Consider the following 27,105-nt stretch of genomic DNA (forward strand, 5'->3'; position numbering starts at 1 on the left):
CCCTGCTGATTTTACCTGCAGGAAGTGCTGCCATCTCCAGCTCCTCCAAGACCGAGTTAGGGAACTGGAGCTGGAGTTGGAAGAACTTCGGATCATTCGGGAGGCAGAAGGGGTCATAGATAGCAGCTTCAGGGAATTAGTTACACCAAAGATTGGAGATAGGTGGGTAACTGTAAGAGGGACTGGGAAAAAGCAGTCAGTGCAGGGATCCCCTGCGGTCGTTCCCCTGAGAAACAAGTATACCGCTTTGGATACTTGTGGGGGGGGACGACTTACCAGGGGTAAGCCATGGGGTACGGGCCTCTGGCACGGAGTCTGTCCCTGTTGCTCAGAAGGGAAGGGGGGAGAGGAGCAGAGCATTAGTAATTGGGGACTCTATAGTCAGGGGCACAGATAGGAGATTTTGTGGGAGCGTGAGAGACTCACGTTTGGTATGTTGCCTCCCAGGTGCAAGGGTACGTGATGTCTCGGATCGTGTTTTCCGGGTCCTTAGGGGGGAGGGGGAGCAGCCCCAAGTCGTGGTCCACATTGGCACTAACGACATAGGTAGGAAAGGGGACAAGGATGTCAGGCAGGCTTTCAGGGAGCTAGGATGGAAGCTCAGAACTAGAACAAACAGAGTTGTTATCTCTGGGTTGTTGCCCGTGCCACGTGATAGTGAGATGAGGAATAGGGAGAGAGAGCATTTAAACACGTGGCTACAGGGATGGTGCAGGCAGGAGGGATTCAGATTTCTGGATAACTGGGGCTCTTTCTGGGGAAGGTGGGACCTCTACAGACAGGATGGTCTACATCTGAACCTGAGGGGCACAAATATCCTGGGGGGGGAGATTTGTTAGTGCTCTTTGGGGGGGGTTTAAACTAATGCAGCAGGGGCATGGGAACCTGGATTGTAGTTTTAGGGTATGGGAGAATGAGAGTATAGAGGTCAGGAGAACAGATTTGACTTCGCAGGAGGGGGCCAGTGTTCAGGTAGGTGGTTTGAAGTGTGTCTACTTCAATGCCAGGAGTATACGAAATAAGGTAGGGGAACTGGCAGCATGGGTTGGTACCTGGGACTTCGATGTTGTGGCCATTTCGGAGACATGGATAGAGCAGGGACAGGAATGGATGTTGCAGGTTCCGGGGTTTAGGTGTTTTAGTAAGCTCAGAGAAGGAGGCAAAAGAGGGGGAGGTGTGGCGCTGCTAGTCAAGAGCAGTATTACGGTGGCGGAGAGGATGCTAGATGGGGACTCTTCTTCCGAGGTAGTATGGGCTGAAGTTAGAAACAGGAAAGGAGAGGTCACCCTGTTGGGAGTTTTTTATAGGCCTCCTAATAGTTCTAGAGATGTAGAGGAAAGGATGGCAAAGACGATTCTGGATATGAGCGAAAGTAACAGGGTAGTTATTATGGGAGACTTTAACTTTCCAAATATTGACTGGAAAAGATATAGTTCGAGTACAATAGATGGGTCGTTTTTTGTACAGTGTGTGCAGGAGGGTTTCCTGAAACAATATGCTGACAGGCCAACAAGAGGCGAGGCCACGTTGGATTTGGTTTTGGGTAATGAACCAGGCCAGGTGTTGGATTTGGAGGTAGGAGAGCACTTTGGGGACAGTGACCACAATTCGGTGACGTTTACGTTAATGATGGAAAGGGATAAGTATACACCGCAGGGCAAGAGTTATAGCTGGGGGAAGGGCAATTATGATGCCATTAGACGTGACTTGGGGGGGATAAGGTGGAGAAGTAGGCTGCAAGTGTTGGGCACACTGGATAAGTGGAGCTTGTTCAAGGATCAGCTACTGCGTGTTCTTGATAAGTATGTACCGGTCAGACAGGGAGGAAGGCGTCGAGCGAGGGAACCGTGGTTTACCAAGGAAGTGGAATCTCTTGTTAAGAGGAAGAAGGAGGCCTATGTGAAGATGAAGTGTGAAGTTTCGGTTGGGGCGATGGATAGTTACAAGGTAGCGAGGAAGGATCTAAAGAGAGAGCTAAGACGAGCAAGGAGGGGACATGAGAAGTATTTGGCAGGAAGGATCAAGGAAAACCCAAAAGCTTTCTATAGGTATGTCAGGAATAAGCGAATGACGAGGGAAAGAGTAGGACCAGTCAAGGACAGGGATGGGAAATTGTGTGTGGAGTCTGAAGAGATAGGCGAGATACTAAATGAATATTTTTCGTCAGTATTCACTCAGGAAAAAGATAATGTTGTGGAGGAGAATGCTGAGCCCCAGGCTAATAGAATAGATGGCATTGAGGTACGTAGGGAAGAGGTGTTGGCAATTCTGGACAGGCTGAAAATAGATAAGTCCCCGGGACCTGATGGGATTTATCCTAGGATTCTCTGGGAGGCCAGGGAAGAGATTGCTGGACCCTTGGCTTTGATTTTTATGTCATCATTGGCTACAGGAATAGTGCCAGAGGACTGGAGGACAGCAAATGTGGTCCCTTTATTCAAAAAGGGGAGCAGAGACAACCCCGGCAACTATAGACCGGTGAGCCTCACGTCTGTAGTGGGTAAAGTCTTGGAGGGGATTATAAGAGACAAGATTTATAATCATCTAGATAGGAATAATATGATCAGGGATAGTCAGCATGGCTTTGTGAAGGGTAGGTCATGCCTCACAAACCTTATTGAGTTCTTTGAGAAGGTGACTGAACGGGTAGACGAGGGTAGAGCAGTTGATGTGGTGTATATGGATTTCAGCAAAGCGTTTGATAAGGTTCCCCACGGTAGGCTATTGGCAAAAAATACGGAGGCTGGGGATTGAGGGTGATTTAGAGATGTGGATCAGAAATTGGCTAGCTGAAAGAAGACAGAGGGTGGTGGTTGATGGGAAATGTTCAGAATGGAGTACAGTCACAAGTGGAGTACCACAAGGATCTGTTCTGGGGCCGTTGCTGTTTGTCATTTTTATCAATGACCTAGAGGAAGGCGCAGAAGGGTGGGTGAGTAAATTTGCAGACGATACTAAAGTCGGTGGTGTTGTCGATAGTGTGGAAGGATGTAGCAGGTTACAGAGGGATATAGATAAGCTGCAGAGCTGGGCTGAGAGGTGGCAAATGGAGTTTAATGTAGAGAAGTATGAGGTGATTCACTTTGGAAGGAATAACAGGAATGTGGAATATTTGGCTAATGGTAAAGTTCTTGAAAGTGTGGATGAGCAGAGGGATCTAGGTGTCCATGTACATAGATCCCTGAAAGTTGCCACCCAGGTTGATAGGATTGTGAAGAAGGCCTATGGAGTGTTGGCCTTTATTGGTAGAGGGATTGAGTTCCGAAGTCGGGAGGTCATGTTGCAGCTGTACAGAACTCTGGTACGGCCGCATTTGGAGTATTGCGTACAGTTCTGGTCACCGCATTATAGGAAGGACGTGGAGGCTTTGGAGCGGGTGCAGAGGAGAGTTACCAGGATGTTGCCTGGTATGGAGGGAAAATCTTATGAGGAAAGGCTGATGGACTTGAGGTTGTTTTCGTTGGAGAGAAGAAGGTTAAGAGGAGACTTAATAGAGGCATACAAAATGATCAGGGGGTTGGATAGGGTGGACAGTGAGAGCCTTCTCCCGCGGATGGATATGGCTGGCACGAGGGGACATAACTTTAAACTGAGGGGTAATAGATATAGGACAGAGGTCAGAGGTAGGTTCTTTACGCAAAGAGTAGTGAGGCCGTGGAATGCCCTACCTGCTACAGTAGTGAACTCGCCAACATTGAGGGCATTTAAAAGTTTATTGGATAAACATATGGATGATAATGGCATAGTGTAGGTTAGATGGCTTTTGTTTCGGTGCAACATCGTGGGCCGAAGGGCCTGTACTGCGCTGTATTGTTCTATGTTCTATGTATCCACCGCAAATAAAATATATTTGGGAGTACGCCTTGTGCACATGGGAGTAAAACGAAAATTCTTTTGCCCTCGGCCTCCCAAATCTCCACGGATCAACCCCCCCTCCCCCATGTGCTTCATAAACCCCCGAATCTCCTTCGCTGTAGTCGACACCCTCCCTGACCTTGAACTCAACCGGTCCAATCTCGGATTCAGGGCTATTGAAGCACTCCCCCCATAATCAGCCGATGAGAGTCCAGGTCCGGAATCTTCCCCAGCACCCCCCTCATAAATTCCACATCGTCCCAGTTCGGGGCATAGATGTTGACGAACACCACCGGCATCCCCTCAATATCCCACTTACCATAACATACCTCCCCCCAGAAACCGTCACTATATTTCCCACCTCAAACACCACCCGTTTATGGACCAAAATCGCCATCCCTTTTGTTTTAAAATCCAATCCGGAATGACACACTTACCCTACCCATCCCTTCCTCAGCCTAATCTGGTCTCTTGTAGCATGGCCACATCCGCCTTCAATCGCTTTAAGTGTACGAACACATGGGCCCTCTTGACTGGCCCATTCAATCCTTGTCCCTCTTGGGACAGCCTCCGGCCTGTGGCCCGCACCTCCCAGGCCCACCCTCGGGCACCCACCGTCATCAATCCTCCACCTCTTATACTTTAAATACCCGTCCACTGTCAGTAGAACCACCCCCCCCCCCCCCAGATCCCCCAGAAACAGCCTCTGCCCCATCCCCCCACTCACTCCCCATTTCGCTTCCGTGAACTCACCCGCCCAGCTAGCCTACGGCCCCCGCCTATGCCGCTTAGCATCCTACTCCCCTTCCCCCCCGCTCGAACATTAGTGCAAACAAACCAAAAACAATCCATCCCCAAACCCAAACAAAGGGAGACCAACTCCCCATCTCTTAACAAAGGGCAAAAAAACAAACCTGAAGCCGAAAAAGAAAGAAATGGCCCCAAACATAACTTAACCATAACATCATAACAGCATCTCCACCAAAGTTCAAAGTCCACTTTCTCCTGCCAGTCCATTGTCTCTGACAAATTCTACTGCCTCCTCCACTGATCCAAAGTACAGTTCCCGGTTACAGTAGCCCAAACGTCACCCACTTCTTGTAGAGGGCAGCCTTGACCCTGTTGAAGCTCACTCTTTTCTTGGTCAACTCTGCATCTGGGATACTCTGATTTCACTGCCCTCCCAGATACAGCGCCTAGTCTGCCTGGACACCTCATAATTCGCTCCTTGTCCACGAACTGGTGCAACTGCACCACCATTGCCTTCAGCGGCTCGTTCATCTGGGGCTTCTTCATTAGCGCCCTGTGCGCTCGATCCACCTCCAACAACCATGCAAACGCACCCTTCCCAAGCAGCTTCTCCAGCATCCTACCCACAAACACACCAGCATCGGCTCCTTCACTCCCCTCCGGCAGGCCCATGATTCTTATATTCTGCCTGTGTGACCGGCTCTCTAGGTCCTTGACCTTCTCCTGAAGCCGCTTCTGCTGATCACGCTTCAGCCCCATCTCCACTGCCATTGAGGCAAAATGCTCATGTTCCCCTGCTACCTCCTCCATCTTTTGGATCACCTGACCCTGGGCCGCCAGCTTCGTTTCCACGCAGTCGACCATCGCCCTGATCAAATCCACCACCCAGGCCAGGTCCTCCAGACTCTCTTTCCGTTGCTGGCTGAACTTCTCATTTAAGAAGCTCGCCAGTTGGCCCGTCAACCACTGAACCGGCAGGATCACACCCTGTCCCTCCGCCATCTCCACGTGCGTCGTAGGCGCTGCACCAGCTCCTTTTTTTCCGACCAGTTCTGGCTCTCAGCTCCATACATCAGAGGGTCAATCTCTTCCCCTCACTCTCCTGCACCTTTATTCCACCTCACATCCAGCTGTTAACGAGGGAAAAGGTCTGAACAAAACGCCACGAGCAGGAGCCACCAAATGTGCGACCTCTCACTCCATGGTCCCCACTGGAAGTTCATCAAGGTGAATTTCTAACCACAGATCTACCCCATCACCAATCTATTACCATAACATCATGCAACTCTGCCTAACTCAGTTCATTTACTGCTGAAACCCTCATCCATGCCTTTGCTGCCTCTAAGCTAGACTATTCCAATGTTCTCTGGCCAGCCTCCCTCTTCCACCCTCCACAAACTTGAACTCACCCATAATTCTGCTGCCTGTATCCTAACATTGCCAAGTTCTAACTCCTCAGAACCCTGTACTCACTGACCTATAAAAGGTTCTTGACTTGGCGAGTGATTTTGAAACTCAAGAGCCTTTTTTTCAAATAGCCTTGACCATCAGCATCTCTGTAATGTCCTCCAATCTCACAACCAAAAGCAGCCATGCCTCCAGCTGCTTGATCCTTAAACTCTGAAATGTCCTCACTAACCCTCTCTACTTCAATGCCTCTTTTACTCCTTCAAAGAAGCTCCTTAAAACCATCACCTTTGGCAGGATTTTCAGCCACTACCCTAATACCTTGTGTGACTCGGTGCAAGATAGTATTCATGAAACCCTTTTGGATGCTACACTACGCAAAACTTTCTACATTAACAGAACTGTTGCTATTACATTTACAGAAAACTGTTAATCGATCAGTGTTGCAAGTTAAAAAATAAACAAATTACAAAAAATACTGTGCGAAATAATTCATGCCTAATATATAATTACCATTCATCTTGGATTCAATATGTTGTTTCTTAACATTCAAGTTCTGTCGTTTCTCAGAAGACCAGTTTGATTCTTGGTTTACTAACTTCTTTAGTTCACTATTTGGAGATGCAGGCTGTTCTGAAAGCAAAATGGAAGGTAAATAGTTAAAAACAAATAGCAAATATCCTTTGGCAGTATTTTCCTGGATGCATGTGCTTTATGTTTTTTCACATCACCACCCTCTGCTCTGAATCATGATTCCAAACTTGCTGTTGACTTTTCCAAGCAAGTTGCATGTGAAGTAAAATTTTCTTCTGATGGAATACAAATGGAAGCAATCCAGCTAAAGTGTTAAATGACCCAATGACAGAGTTATAATACAAACATTTTTAACATTTTATTTCAGACCATTGTAAAAATATTGGTCTTACTTGTAAAACTTCTTTGTTTATAAATGTTCTGAAAGTACTACTGCTCTTGAGCAAATTTCAAACAATTTTTAGATCTATTTTCAATCTACAAAGTAAATCAAATATTATTTGATTGCTCATCATCAGTCCTCTAATGATCATAATGTGGACTAATATTTCAAAGTCATAATAAGGGTGCATTGAGCTATTGGAAATAACACTTTTTGGATGAGGCATTTAATTGTTAAATATTTCAAGATACAATTCAAAGAGGACGATTTTTTATAATGGATAATAATCCTGGAGATGCAGAACGCCTAGTCATACTTTAACTCCACATAGTGCTGCACCAGCTTCATTCTTGGCCTGTTGCAATGCTCCAGTGAATCCCGGCGCAAGCTAAACGAACAGCATCTCATCTTTTGGTTGGGCATGTGGCAGTCCTCGGGACTTAAATGTTAAATTCAGCAGCTTTAGACTGTGACCTTTCTCCTCCAACTTAATCCCCTTTTTAAAAATATCCCATGCATGTATTGCCTCAAGAGGTGACACGGTGGCACAGTGGTTCGCAGTGCTGCCTCACAGTGCCAGGGACCCTGGTTCAATTCCGGCCTTGGGTGACTGTCTGTGTGGAGTTTGCACTTTCTCCCCCTGGGTTTCCGCCAGGTGCTCCAGTTTCCTCCCACAGTCCAAAGAAGTGCAGATTAAGTGGATTGGCTATACTAAATTGCTCCTTAGATAGGTGGGGTTACAGGGATAGGGTGGGGGAATATGCATAGGTAGGGTGCTCTTTCAAAGGGTTGGTACAAACTCGATGGGCTGAATGGTCTCCTTCTGCACTGTAGGGATTCTATGGATTCAATTCTACCTCCCTCCCCCACAACATGCCATCTGTTCTTAAAGTTGCTACTTTTTGTTGCAATCTCTCACTGATACACTTTAACATCGACACCATTCTACCTCCTTTCAGTTCTGACAAAGAGCCAAAAGGACTGTAAACATTAACTCTGCTTTCTCTTACAGATGCTGCCAGACCTGTTGAGTTTTTCCAGCATCTTCTGTTGTTATTGCAGATTCCAGCATCGGCAGCATTTTGCTCATTATGAACATGCAAATGTTGTTGATGAAATTTCCTTGAATCGGAATACTTGTTGTCCAGTGACAATTTTACTACAAAAACAATAATCAGGAAGCTAATCAAGACCTGCAATCTCATTTAAAAAAAGCGTCTGACTCTCTGTCACACTCATGAAGTTCTCCATCTCAAGGGATTTTCTTACCTCTCAGCCACAGGCAAATCCTGTGTGCCATAGAAACAAATTTGCGTGTTTCCCAACCAGAAACCCTGGATGAACAGGGATATCCACTGCTTGCTGAAGTCTAGGTCTGAGGCTTTCAAGTCAGGCGACCCTGACTTCTCCAAGAAAGCCAGATATGATCTAAGGAGATCCATTAAAGATGCCAAATGACAGTACTTGACCAAGCTTGAGTCCCACATGGACTGCCGCCGACTACGGCAAGGTCTGCAAGACATAGCGGGCTGTAAGATGAAGGCATGTAAAATCACCAGCTCCAATGCACCCTCCCTGATGAGCTCAATGCATTCTATGCACGCTTTGAACAAGAGGTCAGCGAGAGCAAGCCCTCCACCACAGAAGCCTTGGATGACGTATCTGAGGTCACCATTGCAGACGTCAGAGCAGCCCTCGGAAAGCCACTGGCCCGGATGGGGTACCCGGACAGGCACTCAGGTCTTGCGCGGATCAGCTGGCGGGGGTATTCGCAGACGTCTTCACCCTCTCTTTACAACAATCTGAGGTCCCTATCTGCTTCAAGAAGACGACCATCATCCCTGTACCAAAAAAAAGCCAAGCAACGTGCCTTAATGACTATCGTCCAGTGGCTCTGACATCCATCATCATGAAGTGCTTCGAAAGGTTAGTCATGGCACGAATTAACTCCAGCCTCCCGGATTGCCTTGATCCACTACAGTTTGCCTACCGCTGCAACAGGTCCACAGCAGACGCCATCTCCATGGCCCTGCACTCTACCCTGGAATGATGTGGAGATGCCGGCGTTGGACTGGGGTGAGCACAGTAAGAAGCCTTACAACACCAGGTTAAAGTCCAACAGGTTTGTTTCAAACACTAGCTTTCGGAGCACTGCTCCTTCCTCAGGTGAAATTTCATTTCACCTGAGGAAGGAGCAGTGCTCCAAAAGCTTGTGTTTGAAACAAACCTGTTGGACTTTAACCTGGTGTTGTAAGACTTCTTACTGTGTGTCATGATATTCAAACACACACATCATGATGGACACACCAACAGACAAATCAGAACATACAACACCACAACCAATCACACACAAAGACAGGAACCATATAAAAGCACGAACATGACACCTGGTGGACAGTAGGTCTGGGGACAAGGACACGACATGTTTTAACATCACAAACAGGGAATCCCCACGTGCAGAGTATCAAGACAAAACTGTACATAGAAACTTTAAATAAAATAGCGTTGTACCATATACAACTGTGTTGGCTCATCTGTGTGTCAGAACGCCCAACACCACATGGTACAGGAGTGGATCGATACCTGCCAACTAACCTGCCATTCTGGACATGGACCGCACCGACAAACCGCAGCCGTTGCAAGTCGCGGGGAACCTTGGTACCAATTGGAAGCTCTTCAGGCAGCGATTTGACCTGTACATCCGAGCCAACGAGAAACAGAGTGCCTCGGATGAAACGAAGATTGCACTGCTCCTCTTCTACACAGGGCAGCACGCCCTCGACGTCTTCAACTCACTGGTGTTCGAAGACGGGGAAAACCAATCCAAGTATGACACGGTCTTCCTCAAACTGGACCAGCACTTTAATGTTGAAGAGAATGAAAGTTTTGAAAGATACCTCTTTCAGCAACGCCTGCAAGGTAAGGAGGAGCTTTTTCAACACTTTTTGACGCACCTCCGAATTCTAGCGCAGTCCTGCGGTTACGGCAGCACCACAGAGTCCATGATCAGGGACCAGATTGTTTTTGGCGTTGCCTCCAGTGGCCTACGCCAGCAGCTTCTTAAAATAAAAGGCCTCACCTGAGCGTCTGCTGTGGAAGCCTGTGTCCTCCACGAAAATGCAACCAGTCGTTTTGCCCGATTTCAGGCGTCCGAATTGGCACGGAGGGGGTCCCCTGCCGTCGAATCGGCAAGCCAGGCCGCCCACGACGCCGAACGCATCCAGGCCGTCGATTACTTCCCGACCCGCGGCCCCGACGAGAGCGGCCGCTTCCCGCACTTTTCGCGGTCTCCCGTGCTGGTGCGCGCCAAAAATAACGGCCACATCGAGGGACGCACTGCGCAGGCGCGCCCACCGCAAGATCGCACTGCGCATGCGCAGTGGCGCAACGAACGCCGTGACGTCACGACGTACGGCAATTGTAGAGCTGTACACTTAAAAGGGCAATATCCTGCTAAAAACCGTCAGTGCCACAGATGTGGCAAGATGGGCCACTACGCTGCCCACTGTCGTGCGGCTCAACCCATGGATCGTGCACATCCCCGACAATCTCGCAGACAAGTCAGGACCGTCCAGCCCACGCATCAAGACTTCCAGTTAAGTGATGCAGATGACCAGGATGCCTTCCGCATTTCCGTCATCGATGTCAACAAGGTCAATGCCATCAATCCAGCCGATGAGTGGTGTGCCACCCTGACGGTCAACCGATCGCACGTCACCTTCCGTCTGGACACCGGCGCATCCGCCAACCTGATTGCATATTCTGAATTCCAGGCCATGAAGGTCAAACCACCCATCACGCCATCCCGGCTCAAGATGGTTGATTATAACGGGAACGTCATCCCGTCCATAGGATCTTGCCAGCTACAGATAACTCACAAGACGCATACGGCCACACTCCCCTTCGAAGTTGTCGGCTCATCAAAAGACTCGTTACTGGGTGCACAGGCGTGTAAGGTCCTTCACCTGGTACAGCGCATTATGTCTCTCTCTCCAGATGAGATTTCCGACTTCCCGGATGCTGAGTTCCACGCAAATCTCCATTCCCTCCTTGCTCACAACCAGGAGGTTTTTGAAGGCATGGGGACATTGCCATACACGTACAAGATTCGACTCAAACCGGACGCCATCCCTGTCGTTCACGCACCTCGCAGGGTTCCTGCGCCACTCAAAGACCGCCTCAAGTTGCAGCTGCAGGCTCTTCAGGACCAAGGGGTCCTATCCAGGGTCACGGAGCCCACGCCATGGGTCAGCTCCATGGTCTGTGTAAAGAAGCCCTCTGGCGAGCTCCGCATATGTATAGATCCTAAAGATCTGAATAACAACATCATGCGGGAATACTATCCCATCCCGAAACGAGAGGAACTCACCAGCGAGATGGCGCAAGCCAAAATATTTACCAAATTGGATGCGTCCAAAGGATTTTGGCAGATCCAATTGGACCCGGCCAGCCGAAGGCTATGCACGTTCAACACCCCTTTTGGCAGATTCTGCTACAACCGGATGCCATTCGGCATCATTTCAGCATCTGAAGTTTTCCACCGCATTATGGAGCAGATGATGGAAGGCATCGAAGGGGTACGTGTATATGTGGACGATATCATCATTTGGTCCACCACTCCGCAGGAACACATGCATCGTCTACGACGCGTTTTCACCCGCATACGACAAAATGGCCTGCGTCTCAACCGCGCCAAGTATGCCTTCGGCCAGACTGAGCTGAAATTTCTCGGGGACCACATCTCACGATCAGGGGTCCGTCCCGATGCAGACAAAGTTAGCGCCATCACAGCCATGCCACGGCCGGCTGACAAGAAGGCTATCCTAAGATTCTTGGGCATGGTCAACTTCCTTGGGAAGTTCATTTCCAACCTGGCTTCTCATACAACGAATATGCGCCATCTCGTAAAAAAATCAACAGAATTCCACTGGCAACAATCGCATCAGCTGGAATGGGAGGAGCTCAAGCACAAACTGGTCACGTCACCAGTGTTGGCGTTCTTTGACACGGCTCACCCTACAAAGATCTCAACGGATGCCAGCCAATCTGGTATTGGAGCGGTACTCCTGCAAAAAGACAGCACGTCGTCATGGGCCCCGGTTGCATATGCCTCACGAGCCATGACCCCTACCGAACAGCGCTATGCGCAAATAGAAAAAGAATGCCTGGGCTTGTTAACTGAACTGGACAAGTTCCACGACTATGTGTATGGTCTTCCACGATTTACGGTTGAAACTGACCACCGACCCCTGGTCAACATCATTAACAAAGACCTGAACGACATGACCCCTCGCCTCCAACGCATCTTACTTAAACTCAGGAGGTATGATTTTGAACTGATCTACGGATCTCATCGTGGCAGACACGCTCTCCCTAGCAGTGAGCACACCACCAGATGCGGAGGGGTTCGTGCGTCAAATTGAGGCATACGTGACTCTGACAGCAGCAAATCTGCCAGCTGATGACCCAAGTCTGGCCCATATACGCGCAGAGACGGCGACTGACCCCCTTCTACAGCGAGTGATGCGCCACATGGCGGAAGGGTGGCTCAAAGGGCAGTGCCCCCAGTTTTATAATGTGCGAGATGACCTTACCAACATAGACGGGGTCCTTATGAAATTAGACAGGATTGTTATTCCGCACAGCATGCGCCAGATGATTCTTAATCAACTACACGAAGGCCACTTGGGCTTCGAAAAATGCAGACGAAGGGCCCGAAAGGCGGTATATTGGCCGGGTATTAATGAAGACATAGCCAACATGGTGCTCAATTGCACAACCTGTCAGAGGTTTCAGCCGGCGCAACCTCCGGAGACGCTTCTACCACACGAGTTGGTGACGTCGCTCTGGGCGAAGGTGGGTGTTGACCTATTTCACACGCTCGGCAGAGATTACATCATTATTATAGATTACTTCTCAAACTACCCGGAAGTCATGCCTCTACATGATCTGACGTCGTCCGCAGTCATTGGGGCCTGCAAGGAAACATTTGCTCGCCATGGCATTCCAAGGACTGTCATGTCAGACAATGGACCCTGTTTCGCCAGCCGTGAATGGTCGTCCTTTGCCGCAGCATATGGTTTCACTCATGTGACATCCAGCCCTCTACATCCACAGTCGAATGGGAAGGCAGAGAAGGGTGTCCACATTGCCAAGCGGCTCCTGTGCAAGGCGGCTGCTGCCGGATCGGACTTTAACCTCGCCTTGCTGGCCTATCGATCGGCCCCGCTTTCCACGGGTCTCTCGCCAGCGCAGCTCCTAATGGGTCGCTCCCTCAGGACGACGATACCATCCATCCTGGCACCATGAGACGGTTCTTCATAACATGCAAATGCAGCATTATAGCCAGAAAAGTCAGTACGACACACGAGCGACGGACCTGTCCCCCCTGTCCTCCGGAGACAAAGTACGCGTCCATCAACCGTATGGTGGCTGGTCAGCACCGGCCAAAGTCCTCCGACGTGTGGCTCCCCGCTCGTTCCTGATTCGCATGCCGGATGGTTCAGTGCGTCGCCGCAATCGGCGCGCCCTTCGCCGACTTCCACGCTCGCAGCCACACAGTACACACACGCCAGATCTTCAACAGTCTTCCGAGGATGACTTTGTGGAGCTGCTGCAGATCACGCCCTCTCCATCGCCACCCATGGCCACGCTTGCACATCAGTCGGTGGTTCTTGACCCACCCTTGAGGCGGTCAACCCGAACTCGTCGCAAGCCCATTAGACTGGACTTATAAAACCGTTCATATGTTCAAAAAGTTACACACTTCTGTACTATAACCTGTTGTTGTTTATCGTTCCAGATATCGTCTGACTGGACCACTGTTCAAATTTTTTTTCTCGCTCGCATTCATGTTCTGTTATGGTACAACCTTGTTGATGTGACGCACCCGACATCGCCCCATGTAAATAGTTACGTCATATGCACATGCTGTACACAACACACACACACTCTTAGATGCGCTCACGACACGATTATATTTATTACCACGTAGGCACATATCTTTGTAAAAAGGGGGGATGTCATGATATTCAAACACACACATCATGATGGACACACCAACAGACAAATCAGAACACACAACACCACAACCAATCACACACAAAGACAGGAACCATATAAAAGCACGAACACGACACCTGGTGGACAGTAGGTCTGGGGACAAGGACACGGACACGACCTGTTTTAACATCACAAACAGGGAATCCCCTCGTGCAGAGTATCAAGACAAAACTGTACATAGAAAGTTTAAATAAAATAGCGTTGTACCATATACAACTGTGTTGGCTCATCTGTGTGTCAGAACGCCCAACACCACACTGTGCTCTACCCTGGAACACCTAGATAACAAAGACACCTATGTCAGACTCCTATTTATTGACTACAGCTCAGCCTTCAACACCATCATTCAGACAAAACTAATCTCCAAACTCCGTGTCCTTGGCCTCGGCTCCTCCCTCTGCGACTGGATCCTGAGCTTTCTAACCCACAGGCCACAAAAAGTAAGGATAGGCAACATCGCCTCCTCCACGATCATACTCAACACCGGTGCACCACAAAGCTGTGTCCACAGCCCCCTACTAAACTCCTTGTATACCTATGACGGTGTGGCCAAATTCCCCTCCAACTCAATATTCAAATTTGCTGATGACCACTGTAGTGGGTCGGATTTCAAACAATGACGCGACAGAGTACAGGAATGAGATAGAGAATCTGGTGAACTGGTGCGACGACAATAATCTCCCCCTCAATGTCAACAAAACGAAGGAGATTGTCATCGACTTCAGGAAGCGTAGTAGAGAACATGCCCCTGTGTACATCAATGGGAACAAAGTAGAAAGGGTCGAGAGCTTCAAATTTTTAGGTGTCCAGGTCACCAACAACATGTCCTGGTCCCCCCATGCCGACACTATAGTTACAAAAGCCCACCAACGACTCTACTTTCTCAGAAGTCTAAGGAAATTTGGCATGTCAGCTACGACCCTCACCAACTTCTACAGATGCACTATGGAAAGTATTCTTTCTGGTTGCATCACAGCTTGGTATGGATTCTGCTCTGCCCAAGACCACAGGAAATTGCAAAAGGTCGTGAATGTAGCCCAATCCATCACGCAAACCAGCCTCGCATCCATTGTCTCTATCTATAATTCCCGCTGCCTCAGAAAGGCAGCCAGCATAATTAAGGACCCCACGCACCCCGGACATACTCTCTTCCACCTTCTTCTGGAAAAAGTAACCAAAGTACCAACCGACTCAAGAACAGCGTCTTCCCTGCTATCAGACTTTTGAATGGACCTACCTCGTATTAAGTTGATCTTTTCTCTACACTTTGCTATGACTGTAACATTATATTCTGCAGCCTCTCCTTCCTTCCCTATGCACAGTATGCATGGTTTGTACAGCATACAAGAAACAATACTTTTCACTGTATACTAATACATGTGACAATAATAAATCAAATCAAATCAAATCCTCCAAATCTCTTTGTTGTGCAGAAAGGGTCGGATAAATTTGACTTCTTGTAAAGCATCAGCAGTCTTTCAATGATTTTCAAATTCTGTCATTGAATTATCAAGAGACAGACACCATCTGAAGAAAGAGTTCTCTATCCAACTGTCCTCATACATTGAAAACCTCAAACAGTGGTTCACAAACATAGATGTCCAAATCTTGACTTTCACAACTATCTGCTGAAATGAAAATCATGATTGAACTTTCAATTCCTCAAACTGAAGTAGACTAAAGGTAGTTATGCAAAACAAAGCTCAAGAAATCTATATAGAATCTACAGTTAGTTATGATCATAATGGAACTATTTTGGTATAAGGGGCAAATTAGGAATCAAGATTTGGAGAAGACGATTCAGTGAAACAGAAAAACGCATGTAGTAAAAATGAGTAATATCCACAACTTTAGTGCAAGTGTCAATTTGAAATTTATCACTTTAAAAATCCTACAAGGGACTGTGTTACCCATCAATACCCTGGAAAATTAAAATCATACATCATAATAAATGTTGGTAATACAACTTGGAAACTGCAAACCTGATTCACATTGCCAGGAAGCCCTTTCATTACCAATAAACTAAGAATATATCTACCAAAACTGTTATTATTAGGCAACTTGAAAATTACATTGATAAAATACATTGAGGAACAGTAGGTTACTGTTCTTTTCACCTCTATTTAAATCAAACCCAGACACATGCGATAAAACATCATTCAATCTCCTCTCTCCCGAAATGCCCGAATGAAACAGGTTTTTTTCAGTTTCAATTCATTCTTCAGGCAATATGAGAAGATTTTAATAGTGCAGCTTCTTTATTTCAAGAATAATAACTGAATTGCATCAGTGTAAATTGCAACCGTTGACTACTTACCTTCCCTTCCTCGCCCCACATTAGTTGACATTAATAGTTTCTCTGCTCAGATTCTGTGAGGTTGGAGGTGAGGGAGTAGTTTGCAAGAACAGAGGAATAAAGGGTGATCTCTCTGTTCTTGCAAACTACTCCCTCACCTCCAATTTCACTTTTCTCTCCAAAGTCCTGGAATGTATTGCCTGTCCTCTTTCAAATATTTGCCCATCTTTCCACAACTCCATATTTGCTCCCCTCCAATCAGATATCCATCCTTGCCATTGCACTAAAACCACGTTTATCAAAGCCACAAATTGCATGTTAATAATAATAATTGCTTATTGTCACAAGTAGGCTTCAATTAAGTTACTGTGAAAAGCCCCTAGTCGTCTGTTCGGGGAGGCCGGTACGGGAATTGAACCCATTGCCTTGCTGCATTACAAGCCAGCTGTTTAGCCCACTGTGCTAAACCAGCGACTGCAGCCATGGTGAACAATCTGTCCTCATCCTTCAACACCTGTCTCCGACCTTTGTGATGAATGACCACACCATCTCCTCTTACACCCTTCCTTCACTATGCAGCTGGGTGGAAATGCCCTCACCTAGGTGTATTCTTACCTACTCAGTCCTCTCTATTTCTCGTCTACTTACTCCTACTTGGTGACATCATCAGAAAACATGTCAGGTTCCACATCCCTCGTAACAACACCTGCCTCACCTCCCAATGTCTCGAACAGTGCTTGCCCAACAGCAGAAACCTTCTTGAACCAAGTATTCAGAAATCTGAGGATGAGGTTTTTGATCCTGGTCTCAAATTCAGTTCTCTAGGCACTGCCTCCATCCCTCTTCCTGGTCACTTTCTGGGGTTGAACTTGACTTTTGCAACTGTGACATCCTATTTGACATCAAGGTGAACTTCGAACCACAGACCCACTCCATCATCAAATCCATATTGTAACATCAACCAACTCTGACGATCTCAGATCATCTGCAGATGATCATCCATGCCTTTTTTACATCTACAATACGAGATTATTCCAATGCCCTCTGGCTGGTCTCCCTCATCCACCCTCGATAAACTCGAACTCACCCAAAACTCTGTTGCCATACCATATTCATGCCAAGTTCTATTGCCTCATAACATCGGTGTTCCTGTGTTTTGAATCAGGTTTTCTAATACCTCCATGGCCTCAACTCTCCCTATCAATAATAATAATAATCGTTATTGTTACAAGTAGGCTTACATTAACACTGCAATGAAGTTACTGTGAAAAGCCCCTAGTCGCCACATTCCGCCACCTGTTCGGGTACACAGAGGGAGAACTCAGAATGTTGTCCAATTCACCTAACAGCACGTCTTTCGGGACTTGTGGGAGGAAACCGGAGCACCAGGAGGAAACCCACTCAGACACAGGGAGAACGTGCAGACTCCGCACAGACAATGACCCAAGCCGGGAATTGAATCTGGGGTCCTGGAGCTGTGAAGCAACACTGCTACCCACTGTGCTGCCCACCTAGCCAGTTTCCTTGAAATTTCTAAAGCACAACTGAATCCTTCATCACAGTTTCACCCCTATAATTTCACATTAAAAGCTGTCAATTCTTTTTGAAAGTCCAGATCACAAAAGTTTTCCACAGTGCCTCAGTAAAGGAGACTTGTTGGGCTAGATGTTCCCTCATTTTACTTCCCTCTGGCTGCTAAAACTTTTACTGCTTTACCTGTTTACTTGCCACTACCTCAGCTATTCACATGCTCCCCACCTCTAATTATGCTATTTATGGCCTCAGATTAATCCATTCACCCGTTCCTATTTCTTCCTTAAGCACAGATACTCATGCACAGATTGCATGTGTATGTTCATGCTCCCCTCCCTTGGGTCACTTTACAATATTAACAATACTATTTTAATACAATTGTTGTTGTTATTGCATTAAATAGAACACTGGTAATCACTTCTAATATAAAATTACCATTCATTTTGGATTCAACATGTTGTTTCTTAAGATTCAGGTTTTGTCTTTTCTCAGGAGACCTTTTTCCCTCTGGGTTTACGAACTTTTTCAGTTCATTATTTGGTGAGACAGGCTGTTCTGAAAGCAAAATGGAATCAAAATAATTAAAAACAAATAGCAGATATATTTTTTCTGTGTTTATATTTTTGTGCATGTTTTACTTCTCTTCACCTCATCATCCTATGAATCTTGATTCCGAATATCTGGGTTTGAGTCCCACCCCAGGACTTGATGGCCAAGGAAAGTGCATTCATAACACAGCCAAACAGCTTTAGTATCAAGCTGCAAAACCCTTCCAACACATACCAATGGCAAGTGGTAAGAGCGGGAGTAACTCCTGGTCAATCATGCTTGACATGGAGTGGTGACCTATTCCAGGAAAAGCTAACTATGGAAACAGATGAAAGTCTGCCTTGTGCAACACTATGGGCGAGATTCTCCCAACGGGAGTCTAAGTATCGACGCCGGAGTAGAAACCGGAGTGTTTTACTCCGGCGTCAGCGCCCATTCCCAGACCCTATTCTGGGGCCTCCATGAGGCTGGCAGGGGCGTGGCGTGCTTCACGGGGGCAGGGCCTCGGCGCGGCGTTGGAGACCCGGCGCCACATAAAAGACGCAGCGCCGTGGGTCCCGCGCATGAGCAATTGGGGCAGCTCAGTCCTGCGCATGCGCAGTTGGGCCGCGCCATCCTGCGCATGCGTGGGGTACTTCTTATGCGCGCCCATCTGGGGGAGAATCGGCAGCCCCGCCGATTCCAGCGGGCCGCGGCGTGCCAAACGTGCCGCCGCAAATGGCGTTGATTGGCACCTCAGAGAATCGTGCGCCGGCGTCGGGGCGCTGTTGCTCCGATTCTCCGGCCCGGCGCGGGGCTCGGAGAATCGACCCCTATGTGTTGGCACTAGGTGTTGGAAGAGAAACAACAATCGTTAAAAATATTGGTCACATTTTGTTTAAAGGTGTCTTGCATTATGGACAGGAGGGGGGTTAATTTCAACAGCATTAATTTCTCCTCTCGCCACCCATCCGTAAACTTAAAAGTGCTTTTGATTTACAAGCAGTGGCATATTTCCCAACCCCTCAGTTTTGGTGTAATCCAATTTCTACTAATCAACCCACAGAAAACTTGAGATTGGATGAAATCAAAGGGTTAATTTATTTGCACACACCAAACCATGAGAGGAGGGTGCCAACAGTGCCTCCATTGCATTCCTACAGTAAAAGAGGGGTAGAGAAAAAATTTACAGTGCAGAGACCACAGAGAAAGCTATATTATTTAATGTAGGTCCAGAGTCCAGAACCAAAATCCAATGAGGTATTCCATCACGGAGATTGGCACGATGAAAACATAATGTGGTATAATTCACTTTTCCAGTGGTGTTGACTTCACACAATGAGAAAATATGCAGCGATTAATAAGTCTTGTAGCCAACGATTCAGAGGTTCCAGCAGGAATAGTGTAGATGGGGCAAGGTATTTAATCTGGACAGAGGTCCCTTTCTGTGCTGTTAGCTAGATAGTAAAAAGGCAGACTGAGTTTGCAGTACAGCAAGGCAATATAACGGGTTCCACAAGTTAGATGTCCATGTCACATTTCTTCCACCTCTCCACATTGACTTTGACAAGGGATGTATATCCCTCATCTGGGCTCACAAGATCTAAAATGTCTCAACCATTAAGACTTGCAAGGAAGGTTTCAAGCCCTTTCTCCAAGTAGACTCCAATTGGCCATCCTCGGGTATGAAATGCAGATGACTTTTGTATAATTCTCTTTGAATTTGGTCTGTGCAGCTCACAAAGGGGGGGGGGGGGGTCATTTTTGTCTCTTCAGAGATAATGAGATGCATGTTTCCTTGATTCTGCCAGGAAGCTTCTTTTGTTTGAGGGTCCAGACATAAATTCATCCATTCTAAAAGTCTTTGGTCCAGCTTCGAAAATTTTATAAATCGCCATGAGGATATCAATGTATATTTTATAAAAAATATAAAATATACTGCTCTTGAGCAGTAGTTAACATAATGTTTCAATCTGTTTTCAATTTACAAAGTAAATAAAAGACAAAAGTGTAGGGGTTTGTTTAATAAGGACACGGGGAGTCCATACCGAGTAAAATAAAGAAACGTAGTTTTATTTACACACGATATTTATACTGCTTGGTAGATCCTGCCGACCTTTTACACAGTGGTTAATAGAGATCCTCGCGCCTAGCTGGGGGCTCATGCTCCACAAGGACCATGGGGAAGAGAATCATTCCCATCCTGTTGGCCCCATGCGGGCTATTACAGTTTGTTCTGCATTTTCTTTGAGTATTCATCATAAGGCCTATAATGCTATATGAGCTCATTATCAGGACCAATATTTTAAAGTAGCAATACGTCATACATATCTATATATCCACACACCTATGGCTGAGGAGGCAGTTATAGTTTGATATTAGGTTAATAGTCTACTTCTCAGCTTCAGCTGGTGCAGTGTGAATGTCTGAGATGCCACTAGGTATTCATATCATATGGCAGGAGTTTAGTATATGGACATTGATTTGATTTTATGGCCACAGTCACAATTTGAGTTGTTACTCATGTTCCAATTGTGGGCCACATCTTCCCTTGGCCTGCCCTAAAGCGGTTGATAGTGTCCAGATTATCCATGAAAGACTGAAACCTGGGATTTCTCCACTTGAGTCAGTTACGAGGTTGTGATGTTTTCAGTCAACCAAGAGTTGCACCATTGAGAAGTGGGGCTGTTATCGGTTTGTGTGGGATGTGCTCCAGTAGAGGTTATAGGATTTCAGACAATTGCGTTGGGTTTTCTTTCAGTTCCTGTGTCAGCGAGAGTGCTTTGCTAGTTGTCTTCTGATGCCGTTCTTTGAGGAGGATGTTTTCCCTGCAGACACCAGGGGTGGGATTCTCCGTCCTATCGCACCAGTTTTCTGGTGTGGTGCATCCCCACCGGCAGCGGGATTCTCCATCCTGCCAGCTGGCCAATGGGGTTTCCCATTCCTGACAAGCACACTGTCAGGAAATCCCTGGGTATGGGTACGCTGCCGGCGCAACGGAGAATCCAGCCAGTGAAGAACCCAGCGCCAGAGTGGTGGCATAGCGGTTAGCACAGTTGATTCACAGCTTAATTCATAAAAATATATATCTAAACCCTGATTATTTCACAACTTTCAGGTGATATGTAAATCACTATTGAACCTTCAAGTCCTCAAAGTAAAATAGGCTAAAGGTAGTTATGCAGCCCAAGTAATTCTATATAGAATCTGCAGTTAATTATGATCTATGATTCTATCAAGTGTCATTTTGAAATTTATTACTTTAAAAATCCTACAAGGGAATATTTTACCCATCAATACTCTAGAAGATTAATATCATACATCATAATAAATGTTGGTAATGGAACTTGGAACCTAGATGAAGACTTGATTCACATCGCCAAGATGTTTTAACATTACAGATAAACTAAGAAATTATCTACCATGATGGGCATTATTAGTCAAATTGGGGAAAAACCCTGAAAAAGTGTATTCTGATATCAGGAGCAACACTGTTTGGATTTAAATCAAGTCCAGACAGACGTGCTGAAGCATCTCTCAATCACCGATCTTCTGAAATGTCCTAAGTGAAACAGGTTTCATGCCCTTTCTATAATGAATTCTTCAGGCATTATGAGAAGACTGTAATAGTAGTTTCATTATTCCAAGAATGAAAACTGAATTGGATAGTTTGAGATCCACCTCTTGCTCTCGCGACTCTATTCCCATCAAACTGTGAACCACTTATCTTTCCTTCCCGGCCTCAATGTTAGCTGACAAAGTTAACAGTTCTGTCTCTTGAGATACTGTTACCCTACCCATCAAATCTGCTATAATTGGTCATCTTTTATCCATTTTTCTTGGAAACAGTCACCTCATCTCCAAACTTTCTTTCCTCTCAAACCCATGCTCACTTTTCTGACAACTCCATATCTTTACCTCGCCAATTGGGTTTCTACCTTGCCACAGCGCTGAAATGACAGTTGTGACTAAAAGATGGTGGGCTGGATTCTCCGTTTCAGGGACTATGGCCCCACGCCATCGTGAAAACTGTGGCCTTTTACGTCAGAAAAACTGGCGTCAAAAGGCCACATATTCACAGCCCTGTAGGGGGCCAGCAGGGAGCCATCGTGAGGCTCGCAGCTCCAGCTCCAGCTGCAGATACGGTCCCAGGCACTTCCGGGTCAGAGGCCGAGCATGCGCATGGTAGCGGCCTCCAGCGGCCGCATCGTACTCCGTGGCGGACTCAGACTGCAGAGCTGGACCGTGCAAATAGTGTCCCCAATCGGCCGCGCGCTCAACCCGAACCCCCCGCTTGAAAATACCCCGGTCCCGTACAAGGCCCCCACCTGCCTTCCGATTTGCGCACCCCCGACCATGGCAGCCACGGACTGAATCTGCAGCCGCTAAGCAAGTATCCCGAACGGCAGGACGATAAGTGGTCCACACCGTCGGGACTTCGGCCGGTCAGGGGCGGATAATAGCGGGGCGGGCCTCTGACAATGGCCGCTGGTAGAGGATTCGCGGTACGGCATATTTCCCAAGTACGCCGCTTTTCGGGGGCCGGAGAATCGAGGAACCAGTGCTGGACCCGATTCCATGCGTGGAACTGGATTCTCACCCTGGTGCCAGACGCGGTCCCAACATCAAAGTGTCACTGACAGGCTGCAAAATATTGAAATGGGAGAAGGTGAACAACCAGATGTTGTGATGCATATTGGCAGCATCCATAGCGATAGAAAAAGGAATAAGGTCATGCAGGAAGATTTTAGGGTGCTCTGAACAAAATTTATAAAGCAGGGCCTTAAATGTAGAAATCTCTGGATTACTCCTGGTGCCACATGCAAGTGAGTGCAGAAATAAGGTGACAGTGTGGGTGAATACATGGTTAAGAGATTTTGTAGGAGGGAGGGTTTTAGAATCCTAGAGCACTGGGACTAGTTCTGGGGGAGTTGGGACCTGAATAAACAGGATGGGTTGCACCTTAACTGGGCAGAGACTAATATTGTAGTGGGGAGTTTTGTTGGTTGTATTGGGAAGGATTTAATCTAGCTTGGCAGGGGGATGGAAATCAGAGTATAGATTTAGTAGGGAGAGAAGCAAGGCTGGAAATGGAAGGCAGATAATTAGTTAGCAAGTTGGAAGGTCAGAGAACAAAAGATTTAGATGATCGACAACAAAGGATTTGTAATTAGTGGTAAGTAGTTTTTAAAAATTCTTCATGGGATGCTGGCATCGCCAACAAGACCAGCATTTGTTGCCCATCTCTAACTATCCTTGAACTGAGTGGTTTACTAGGCTAATTCAGATGGCAGTTAAGGGTCAACCACATTGCTGTGGGTCTGGAGTCGCTTATAGGCCATATCAGAAAAGGATGCCAGATTTCCTTCCCTAAAGGACATTAGTGAACTAGATGGATTTTTACAACAATTCACAATGCCAGGAAGCCTTATCATTATTGATAAACTAAGAAAATATCTACCAAAATTGCTACTATTGGGCAACTTGAATAAGCTGATAGTTGTCGTGGTCTAAGACTAGCTTTATATTTCAGATTTGTTAAGTGAATTTAAATTCCACCAGCTGCCAAGATGGGATTTGAGCCCATATCCCCAGAGCATTAACCTGAGCCTCTGGAATACTAGTCCAATGAAAGTCCATCTCCTCCAAATACAAGTTCAATGCAAGATCTTTAGTGAATAAGACAGATGAGCTAAAGGCAAAGGATGACACTTGGAAACTTGACATCATAGTTTTATTGAAACGTGGATTAAAGGAGGACAGGAATGGCAGCTCAACATTCCTGGTTACAGGGATCTTAGACTGGTGAGGGCAGGACAAGACAAGATTGGTTCAAGAAATATTCACAGCTGTGAGAAGGGATGATATGCTCAAAGAAGCTTCAAATGAGGCCAAGTGGGTCAAACGGAGGAGGGGAAAAAGAGTCAATCAAATGCTGGGAGAATACTGCAGACCACAAACAATCCAAATAGTCAGCAGGAGATAAAAGAGCAAATAGTTAGGCAAATTGCTGGGAAATGCAGGAACAATGTCCTGGATTTTGCTGCTAGAATGGAAATCTGTAGGGCTGGGACACAAAGGGGGTAGGGGGACCTCCCCCTGTATTTTACCATTGGTATCCAACTACTGGGCTGTCAGCAAAGAAATCGAAAAGTAAGACTTGATCCTAGTGCCAGTGCCTTGCATGAAACTGGGATGTTTAAACACACATGTTTAATGTGTATCGGTCAGCTTGAACCCAGAGGCACATGGGAGGGCATGGACAGCTGACAAGGCAGTATAGAGATGGTCGCAGAAAGAGGAAGGGTTGCCCCATGCTTCAACAACACCTACTTTCTTGGCCTTTTAGAAGCCATCAGCAAAAGGAAGCAGGCCTTCGTTCCAGAGACAGGAGAAAGAGGCCATCAAGTGGTACCAAGAAGCATGGCGGGTGTTGGCAGTCATGAATGCTGAGATGGTGTTGCCAGAATCTGGATCCAACATAGGAAAATAATTAATGACCGACTGTGTCCTGGAAAGGTGAGTAGCATTAATAGTTGACAACTGGCAGCCAAGCATAAAGTGATGGAATCCAGGAAATCTGAGATCAGATGGCAGACCTCGGTATGGGAAAGCACCATGCATCGATATTAACATTATGATATCATGCACGCGAAGCTCAGGCCCAGGAATGGGCGAATGTTGCATTGAGACAGCTGAATGGCTGCCTCATCGTGCCATTCCAGCAGCATGACACTGCATGCTTATTGTGCCTTAAAATGGCACGCACATACTCACCAGGCAAGAGATATGCCTATATTACAGCTCAAAATATCAAACAGCACCAAAAACGGGAGGTAAAATTGCCCTCATCACCACTGTGGTGATATGCATGTACTCATCAATGTACATAGTTGTCTATCAGTGCACATAGTTATCGATACAACCTCCGACCAGCAGGTGGCATTAGAGATCTATCACGTGACTCGGGACACCAGTTAGTTGGTAGCAAGTCATACAAGAAGATTGTCGCACTTAGAGTAGCTCCAGGAAAATTCACTAAATTTATTTAGTAGTCATTGTCTGTATTATAATTCATTTGTTACCTTTTACACGTGCCTGTTAATAAATCATCTTTATAGTTAAACTATATGTTCTGTGTACATCATTACAACAGTTATATCACAGAACACAACATGGTACCAGGAGTGCAGCTCACTAAAAGATAACAACGGAAAAGACGGGATGAAATAGGCTGAAGAACAAAAAGAGATTTGGCCGCCGACCTGATGCTCTACGGCCATCTGCAACTCAACACAACAAAAGACTGTGAAGTTAGAGATGGAAGGTTTGAAGGCACCCCACCAGCTTCAAGTCTCGGGTAACATAGATGAAAATTGCTGTGTGTTCAAGCAGCAATTTAGACTCTATGTTGCAGCCCTTGGCCTGCAGGCACAGCCTGACAAGAGGCGCATTGCATTGCTGCTCACGGTAGCAGGTCCTCAAGCACGAGAAACATACAATACCTTTGCCTTTGACAGCGAAGACGAAAGCAAAAGTTTTGATGTAGTAATACAGTACTTTGATTGGCTTTGCTCTCTGACGAAAAATGAAACATTTGAACATCATCTATTTGGTACGCGCACGCAAAAATCAGATGAACCTATTGATTCTTTTGTTACTGACTTGCGGTTGAATACGCAGTCGTGCAATTTTAGTACTTAAACTCATCGATGATCCGCGACTAGATAGTGTTCGCTGTAGCAAATGACAATGTATGTGCGAGGTTATTGAGGGAAGAGGACCTGAAGTTAGAAAACTCTATCAAGATCTGCTTTGCATGCTAGTGAACTAACTGCACAGATTAGTATGCTCAGCCTGCAACATTTTGGCACCAATCAGGCAGAAGACGCCAGCGCCATAAGCACTGTGACACAGTCAAAAAAGAAACGTGGTCTCAGTGCGGGCGTCCATTTTGAGCACACCATGACGCAGTTGAAAAAGAAACATGGTCTCAGTGCAGGTGGCCATTTTGAGGGCTAGTCAGATCCGCCATTTTGTGCCAGCAATATGGCAATCAACATTTGCACGACGATGTCCCGCACTTGGAAAGATCTGTTACAAGTGTGGCAGAACAGGTCACTTTGCCAGGCGATGTCCTTCACGCCCAACCAGGACCAATTAGTGTGGATAATGAGATATGCATGGCTAATGAACAAGATAGTGGAGGTGGATAGGAAGTACTCGAGGGTGCCCACCATAGAGGGATTGGTGAGGAGGAAAAATTTACAAGGGCAATTTAATAGGTCGACAACGGGGCGGGCGGTAGGACAGCTGCGCAGGGCAAGAGGGGTGCAGCACGAATACGGGGAGAAGGGGAGTCGAATGTGAGTGCATCAACTACGAAGGCAGGCCGCGTCCAGGGAAGTATTGAAGATATAGCACAATTGCTTCACAGCTCCAGGGTCTCAGGTTCGATTCCGGCTTGGGTCACTGTCTGGCGGAGTCTGCACATCCTCCCCGTGTGTGCGTGGGTTTCCACCTCCCACAGTCCAAAGATGTGCAGGTGAGGTGGATTGGCCATGATAAATTGCCCTTAGTGTTGGGTGAGGTTACTGGGTTATGGGGATAGGGTGGAGGTGTTGACCTTGGGTAGGGTGCTCTTTCGAAGAGCCGGTGCAGACTCGATGGGCCGAATGGCCTCCTTCTGCACTGTAAATTCTATGATACGGACTTGGGAAGAGACGTGGTGTCAGAGCCGGGGAAGATAAACAAGGTG

At 46.8% G+C, this 27,105-nt stretch overlaps 1 protein-coding gene across 3 annotated transcripts in view; it reads right to left on the reverse strand.

The window, feature by feature from the left end:
* erich2 (glutamate-rich 2) overlaps positions 1-27,105 on the reverse strand; it is a 321,595-nt gene that overhangs the window by 199,340 nt on the left and 95,150 nt on the right. For all 3 annotated transcript variants that reach the window (XM_072475841.1, XM_072475840.1, XM_072475842.1), the window contains 2 exons: positions 18,255-18,374; positions 6,526-6,645 (listed from right to left, as the gene is read on the reverse strand). In XM_072475841.1, coding sequence (XP_072331942.1) covers positions 6,526-6,645; positions 18,255-18,374 — 240 coding nt within the window. The remainder of the gene's footprint in view (positions 1-6,525; positions 6,646-18,254; positions 18,375-27,105) is intronic.

This window comes from Scyliorhinus torazame, chromosome 2 (genome assembly GCF_047496885.1).
Source record: "Scyliorhinus torazame isolate Kashiwa2021f chromosome 2, sScyTor2.1, whole genome shotgun sequence".
Classification (NCBI taxonomy): Eukaryota; Metazoa; Chordata; class Chondrichthyes; order Carcharhiniformes; family Scyliorhinidae; genus Scyliorhinus; species Scyliorhinus torazame.